General features: G+C 59.2%; 1 protein-coding gene across 1 annotated transcript; it reads left to right on the forward strand.

Moving 5' to 3' along the window:
- Positions 1–824: 824 nt before the first annotated feature.
- On the forward strand, positions 825–6,379 carry INHBB (inhibin subunit beta B). The gene is made up of 2 exons (XM_070476329.1): positions 825–1,275; positions 3,717–6,379. Exons 1-2 carry the CDS (start codon positions 825–827, stop codon positions 4,490–4,492), a joined length of 1,227 nt encoding a protein of 408 aa, XP_070332430.1. The 3' UTR covers positions 4,493–6,379.
- The last annotated feature ends 1,056 nt before the right edge of the window (positions 6,380–7,435 follow it).

Raw genomic sequence — 7,435 nt, forward strand, 5'->3', positions numbered from 1 at the left:
CGAGGAGGCGGGCGGAGCAGAGGACCCGCCGGAGCGCGCTGCGGCCGGCCCGCCCGCCCGCCTGCCGGTGGATGCGGCGCCCCGGGAGCCTGGAGACAACTTTGCCTTGTGACGCGCCGCGAGGACTGCAGGGCCCGCGGCCCCGGGCTCCGCGCCGCCTCTGAGCGGGCCCGCGCTCTGCGGCGCTCCCGGCACCACACTCACTCCGCTGTCCGCCCTCCAACCCGCGGAGAGGACTACCCGCCCGTCGCCACCGCCCGCGGCCGTTCCTCGGTGCTAGGCGGCGAGGGTGAGGACGAGGCGCTCAGGTGCGAGCGCGGGGCCCCGCCGCAGCGCCCGCCGCAGCGCCGCGCCAAGCCGCGCCCGGCTCCGCTCTGGGGGCTCGGGCGCCTTCGCTTCCGTCTCGCCCAAGTTGCGTCGACCGGCCCTTTTGCCACCTTCCCCGCCCGGCCGCCAAGCCGCCGCTGCCGCTGCTTTCGCTTCACCCGAACGGGGGCAGCGGGGCCCCGACGCGGAGAGGATGGGGGAAAAGCTGCGGATGCCGAGGCGCTCCGAGACGCCCGTGCGGCAGTAACCCTCCGGCCCCTGCCTTGCCCAGGGCGCCTCTCCGGCCCCCAGCGGCCCGCGGCGCCCCTTCCCCGCCGCGCGGGAACCCCCGCGGCCCGACCGGGCCCCCTCCCCCTGTGAGCCGGCTGCGGCCCTCCCGGCGGGCGGGCGGAGGCCCGGGCGGGGGCGGGGCGGGGCGGCGCGCCGGGAGCCGTGAGCCGCCCTGCGCTCGGCTCGGCTCGCCTCGCGGCGGGCGCCCTCGTCGCCAGCGGCGCACCATGGACGGGCTGCCCGGTCGGGCGCTGGGGGCCGCCTGCCTTTTGATGCTGGCGGTCGGCTGGCTGGGGCCCGGGGTCTGGGGCTCGCCCACGCCCCCGCCGTCGCCCGCCGCGCCGCAACCGCCCCCGCCGCCGCCCGGAGCCCCCGGCGGCTCGCAGGACACCTGCACGTCGTGCGGCGGCTTCCGGCGGCCGGAGGAGCTGGGCCGGGTAGACGGCGACTTCCTGGAGGCGGTGAAGCGGCACATCTTGAACCGCCTGCAGATGCGGGGCCGGCCCAACATCACACACGCCGTGCCCAAGGCCGCCATGGTCACGGCCCTGCGCAAGCTGCACGCGGGCAAGGTGCGCGAGGACGGCCGGGTGGAGATCCCGCACCTCGACGGCCACGCCAGCCCGGGCGCCGACGGCCAGGAGCGCGTCTCCGAGATCATCAGCTTCGCCGAGACAGGTGGGTCGGTCCCTCGAGCGGCCCTCGCTACCTCCTCCACCCGCTTCTCTTCGCTGACTCTGGCCGCCGCCGCCGCCGCAGCCCGCGCGCCCTAGGGGAAACCTGGACTGCAGGCTGGGCCCGCTCGCCTCCGGCCCTGTGCGCTCCGTCCGGGTTGCGGTCCTCTTCTCGAAGGCAGCAACCCCTTCCTACTTCCCTGTCCCCGCCGAGGAGCGCTCTGCCCTCCACCCTGCTCCTCGAAACGGGCCCCAGCGCCTCTGGGAGCGCGTCCCCCTCCCGGCGGACGCGTGCGGCCCTGGCTCCGCAGGCACTCGCTTGGTGATTGCTTAATGTTTTTGTTTCCCACGATCGGAGTGTAGGCTTAGCAGTATAGATGGAGATGTGTGTGCTTGTTGATATCCGTGGGCCGGAGGAGTATGTGTATGTGTGTGACTGTGTGTGTGTGTGTGTGCCTGCGTGAGAGGCCCCTGGGGCCGCTTCCATCGCCGGGCGGCGTGGGCTTGCCAGGATTGCTGAAGCTTCGCTGGGGAGAGCTAGGCAACCTCTCTTCCGATTGTGTGGGCACCGGAATCAGTGGAAGGCAGGCTTCTCAACAGGTCCCATCATTTACGCAGAGAAAGGCTGCCGCTGAGGGGGCAGCCCCGTGCCTCTCGGCTTGCTTGAGAGCTGAGGCAGCTCCCTGGCTTTAGAGCCAGCAGAGTTCCTAGTTAACAAAGGGTCGGAGTCCTTTCTGGAATGTTCCTCCAGCCCTATGTTGCAAATTTTTACCACTGAATATAAAAATCAAGCGAGGAAAAAACATCTTTCGAACTTTAAAAAAAGGAGAAAAATGTGCTCGCGCTGAAATGCTGCAAGTGCTTTCGGCTCTGCTGTCCTTTTCAGGACTTGAATGAGCCAGGCTGGCTTTTGTGCCTGGAGCTCAGCCCCGTTTGTGCAGGGGGACTGCCAAGAAGGTTGCAGGGGGAAGCTCGGGTTTGGGCAGGGCAGGGTGGGCAGGGAGCCTTGGTGGGGGGGTTGGTGGCAATCGTGTCCCCAGGCTGTGAACGCCTCCCCCCAACCCCTAAGGCAGCGGGCAGACTGTGCAGGTGCCGCCTGGGGATGAAAAGGGATGAAAAGTTTTGCATGGCCGGGTGTGGAGAAAAGCAGAGACAATCAGGGCTGGTTTGTGCTTAGAAAGAAATGCATTGCCATTTTAGCTGTCCGACAGAGTCAGGGGAATCTGGACATGCAATTAGAGAGCTTGGATTAAAAGGTGCTTTGGGGCCCAGAGCAGAAATGTGATTCTGGAAGGTCGAGGAGGCCTTTTGGTCCCGGTGGCACAAAATGACAGCGGGGGCTGTTATATTTCTGGTCGGTTCCACGGAGCCAGCTCTTTGACTTATAAATAACAGATTCAGGTCACAGGCAGCTCGTCCAAGACCAGCTTTTAAGGCTGCACTTTCCCCCATTTCAAAGTCAGATGTCAGTGTTATTAGAGGAGCCAGGCAGGCCTGAGGAGGGGGCTGGGAGGGGGGCAGTGGTAGGAGGTTTGATAAAACCAGCCGAGGCCACACAGTTGGCTTATTTGTTCTTCCTGCAGAAAAAAAAATGTAGGGATTGTCAGAGAGCAGGGTCACTGAAATGTAGGATGAGAGAGGATTCCTCTCTCAGTTGGCATGGCCTCTCTTCTTGTTGAGCTGAATTATTGAGACAACTAATAAACCAATTCTCCTTATCCATGGAGACTTCAAATGTGCCATTCACGGAGAGCCAGTGTCTCATGAAAGGGGTGGACTTCAAGTTTCAAGACTGAGCGCCCTGTCCCTTGGAAGTACTCGGAAGCAAAGGCTGCACTTTGCAGCCTGCAAAGCACACGTCCCCGTGTCAGAAATCTGAGCAGAGCTGGCTTGTTTGCAGTGGAGGTTCCACTGGGGGTTGGATCAGATCATGCTTAGGTAAACACTGGAAAGAGGCTGTAGGTGGCTCAGCTGGATTTTGCAATGCCCTAAGTTAACCAAAAAAAAAAAAAAAAAAAAAGAACCCAAACTCTGCTAAAACAACCCACCCCAAATCCTTAGTGAGACCCTGGTTTTGTTTTTCAGATTTCACAGATACCCATAACAACTTGTTAAGATCTTGGCCTCCTGACAAGTTCCTCCCTTGAGCTTTGAGGCCTGACAGCCTGTCTCCAGGGAACCCTGGCCTGGGAGAGGTGAGGCCGGCTTTCTAGGCCCGGGCCGTCCAGCTCCAACCTGGTCCGGGCTTCTCGTTAGGAAACAATTTTCCCTGCCTCTCCCAGGTTACCGTTGGAGGCCGCGGCCCCAGGAGTGGTATTTCTGGTCAGGACGGTCCTCCAGCTGTTCGGCCAGGGCCCGGTCCAGCGTCCTGCGGCAGAATGTGTTTCCTGCAGTGCCTGCTGCTCTCCTTGATCTAACTTGGCCTGCTCTCTCGCTTTTCCGCAGATGGCCTGGCCTCTTCCCGGGTCCGCCTGTACTTCTTCATCTCCAACGAAGGCAACCAGAACCTGTTTGTAGTGCAGGCCAGCCTGTGGCTCTACCTGAAGCTGCTGCCCTACGTCCTGGAGAAGGGCGGCCGGCGGAAGGTGCGGGTCAAGGTGTACTTCCAGGAGCAGGGCCCTGGCGACCGCTGGGCCGCGGTGGAGAAGCGCGTGGACCTCAAGCGCAGCGGCTGGCACACCTTCCCACTCACCGAACCCATCCAGGCCCTGTTCTCGCGGGGCGAGCGGCGTCTCAGCCTGGACGTGCAGTGCGATGGCTGCCGGGAGCTGGCCGTGGTGCCCGTGTTCGTGGACCCGGGCGAGGAGTCGCACCGGCCCTTCGTGGTGGTGCAGGCGCGGCTGGGTGACAGCAGGCACCGCATCCGCAAGCGGGGCCTGGAGTGCGACGGTCGGACCAACCTGTGCTGCCGGCAGCAGTTCTTCATCGACTTCCGCCTCATCGGCTGGAACGACTGGATCATTGCGCCCAGCGGCTACTACGGGAACTACTGCGAGGGCAGCTGTCCCGCCTACCTGGCGGGGGTGCCGGGCTCAGCCTCCTCCTTCCACACGGCCGTGGTGAACCAGTACCGCATGCGGGGGCTGAACCCGGGCACCGTGAACTCCTGCTGTATCCCCACCAAGCTGAGCACCATGTCCATGCTCTACTTCGACGACGAGTACAACATCGTCAAGCGGGACGTGCCCAACATGATCGTGGAGGAGTGCGGCTGTGCATGAGGGCGCGGCTGCGTCGGGGCCTGGGGACCAGGGTGTGCAAGTGGAGCGCGGTGATGCCCGGGGGTTGCCCGGGGCCGGCCCGAGATCTTTTCCTACTTCCTCATCCAGCAATCTGTCAAAAGCCGAGGGAGCGCCCTCCACGGACACGAAGGACTGAGTGCACACGCAGGCGCGCGCAGCCAGACGCATCCTGCCACCCACATGGCAGCCTCCGGGATCCCGGCAAGAGTCTGCGGTGACAAATGGCAGCTCAGCCACAAATGCCTGTCACTCGGAGAGAATGGGGTGAGCAGCCACCGTCCCCCCCACGTCCCCCCAGCTGGCCTGGCCACTCTGAATCGCGCCTTCCGAGCACAGAGAAAAGCACAAAGACAAGAGACAGAGGGAGAGAGAGCGAGCGAACCCGAGCTTGGAGAGAGCAGCAGATGGGGGGGTGGGGAGCAGGCAGCCTACAGAGGGCCGCGTGTCCCCCTTTGCCCATGCAAGGCCCCCGGGGTCCCCACATCTCTTGGCTCCAACGTGTGGGCTTGCTCCCCTGGCCTGGGATCCTTCCTGCGGCGGGGAGCCGGGCAGCCTGTCCTTTCCCATCCTTGGAGAGGCAGGCCCCAATAGGCTGCCACCTGCCAGAGACCGGAGACCGTGGAGCTGTGGGAGTGACCGTTTGACTGTCCCTTGGGGCCCTGTTGAAACTTCTATGTGTGTGTGTTTTGGGGGTGGGGAGGGAGGGAGAGGAGAAGGGTCTTAATTTGATGCTTTAACTGATCACTAGCAGTTGAATGGTCATTCATTCCGGTTGTATAATTGAAAAGGGACTTTTCTACCAGGTCTGACCTTTTAAGTTAAAATCTGAATTGTTCCAAGTGGAACAAAAAAAGTTGCAATCTGTGCCCTTCCCTGGGGAGACTCCTCTAGGACTGGTTAGGGAGGGGTGGAAATGACTCTTAGGCAAGGGGAGGGTGAGCTCTTAGAAGGAGGGAATGGTGGAGTGAAGGCATTCTGGAGATGCTCGGTGGGGTGGGGTTGCCCCTTCTGCAGGGGTTGAGGGAGGGGAGCAGTTGAACGGGTCTGGGGAAAAGGGGGAGGCTTTCAGCTGCTTTACAAAAGTGGCCCATGTGGGCTCTGGCCACCAGAGCCAGCCACGGATGTGGCCCCTACCTGCTCGCCCGCCCCCCCTCCTAGCACTTGCACACCCGCCTGAACGCACATGATAACAACCCTTGCCCATCCGCGTGTATCCAGGAGTGGCCCTTGGCAGAGCATTGAGCTCACCCAGAGGTCCAAGTGCCATGTGAACTATGCAATTTAAAGGGTTGACCCACACTAGATGTAACTGGACTCGTACGACTCTTTTTATATTTTTTTATACTTGAAATGAAATCCTTTGCTTCTTTTTTAAGCGAATGATTGCTTTTAATGTTTGCACTGATTTAGTTGCATGATTAGTCAGAAACTGCCATTTGAAAAAAAAGTTATTTTTATAGCAGCAAAAAAAAATACAGTTAAATGTATTATACATAATTTTGGAACCAAAGAGGCCAACAGATCAGTTTTAATTTTTATTAGATGGTGAGGCCATCTTTATGAGGTGGACGTTCTGAACAATCCCTTGAGTGGCCTGCCAATGTTTCAGGGTATACATGGATTTTGTTTATTCAGTTTGATGTGTCTTTTCTATCCTTACACACCCAGAAGCTAGAGTAAAAGCGACAATGGTAGAATGCAGGTGTGTATCCTTAAATCCCCATCTTTATGTTTATTTAATAAAGCTCCCCTTAGGTTCTGTTTCATAATAATTTAAAACCAAACAATTTTTTCCCGTAGACTTGCTGTTAAAGTATTTTACGTTTGTGTACAGTTGAAGGAAATAAAAGATGGAGTGCCACGGGCTTCCTGCCTTGCGTGATATCTGGGGTGGTGGGCTCCGGGCTGGAGGGGGCAGCTGGGGGGAGGGCAAGTCCAGGTGCCCGACTCTGAAGCCAGTGCCTCCCTGGGCCGCACCCGGCACTGTTTTGAGTCCTTGCCACAAGCTCGGATGTCAGGCAGAGTCTAGGAAAAATGGCAGGAGATCAAAATGAAGGACAATTAGCAAATTCATGAATTACACATTTGTTTACCCTTCTAGTCCCAAGACTAATTATGTTGCACCAGGGCCGAGTCTATTACCATTTGAAAGTGCCAGTGAAGCCCCCTGTCCCTGGGAGGAAATGTGAAACCTGAGAGGTTGAAGGCCACCTGACCCCATGCCCATCTCCGTTTATTAATAGAGATGACTGCAACCGGGAAGAGGTTAACATCTTGGAATGGAAGCCAGAAGCAAGGCTTCCAGCTATCCTGAGGATGCCAGTTGTCCTTTTGCTATGGGGATTTTAGCAGGTGGTAGATTGGGTGGTGGCAATAGTAACACATGCCCAACTACAGTTGAAGGGATTCCTGGAGATACCCACTGATGGTGTTATCAGGCAACCCTTGCATCACACCTTTCTGGGAAATGATTTCATCTTTTTTCCTAGGGTTTGGAATCTGAGGCTCAGAGAGTTTCAGGGCTTACCTGAGGTCACACAGCCAGGACAGGCACCGTGGGCCCTGGAGTCCAAGTGCCACGGCTGGTCCGCTTGTTTCCCTGGGAGGACTTTGGGGCTAAGGCCTTGCCTTCATCAGAGGCCCTTTGGGGTCAGAGGGGCTGCGACTTGTGGCTTGGGGGGTCACGTGGGGTCTTCCCAGAAACCTCAGGGCATCTGAGTAGTGGGACCTTAAGGGCCTATATCTGACCCCATTAAGCAACAATGGGGAAACTCATTGAGGGACCCACCTCAATCCACATGATCAGCTATTGGCAGGAGGCAGCCTCTGGCCTCTGTCTTTTTTCCATGCTTCTCTCGTTCAAGAGAGCTACTGCCCTGCCAGGCGTTTGTCTGAGGGGTGGATTTGTTACCCTGTGAAGTT

The sequence above is a fragment of the Odocoileus virginianus genome, chromosome 13 (assembly GCF_023699985.2).
Source record: "Odocoileus virginianus isolate 20LAN1187 ecotype Illinois chromosome 13, Ovbor_1.2, whole genome shotgun sequence".
NCBI lineage: Eukaryota > Metazoa > Chordata > Mammalia > Artiodactyla > Cervidae > Odocoileus > Odocoileus virginianus.

Coding starts and splice junctions, on each gene's coding strand:
- INHBB (XM_070476329.1), top strand. CDS start 825: ATGGACGGGCTGCCCGGTCGGGCGCTGGGGGCCGCCTGCCTTTTGATG. Junction 1,276..3,716: donor CATCAGCTTCGCCGAGACAG/GTGGGTCGGTCC, acceptor GCTTTTCCGCAG/ATGGCCTGGCCTCTTCCCGG.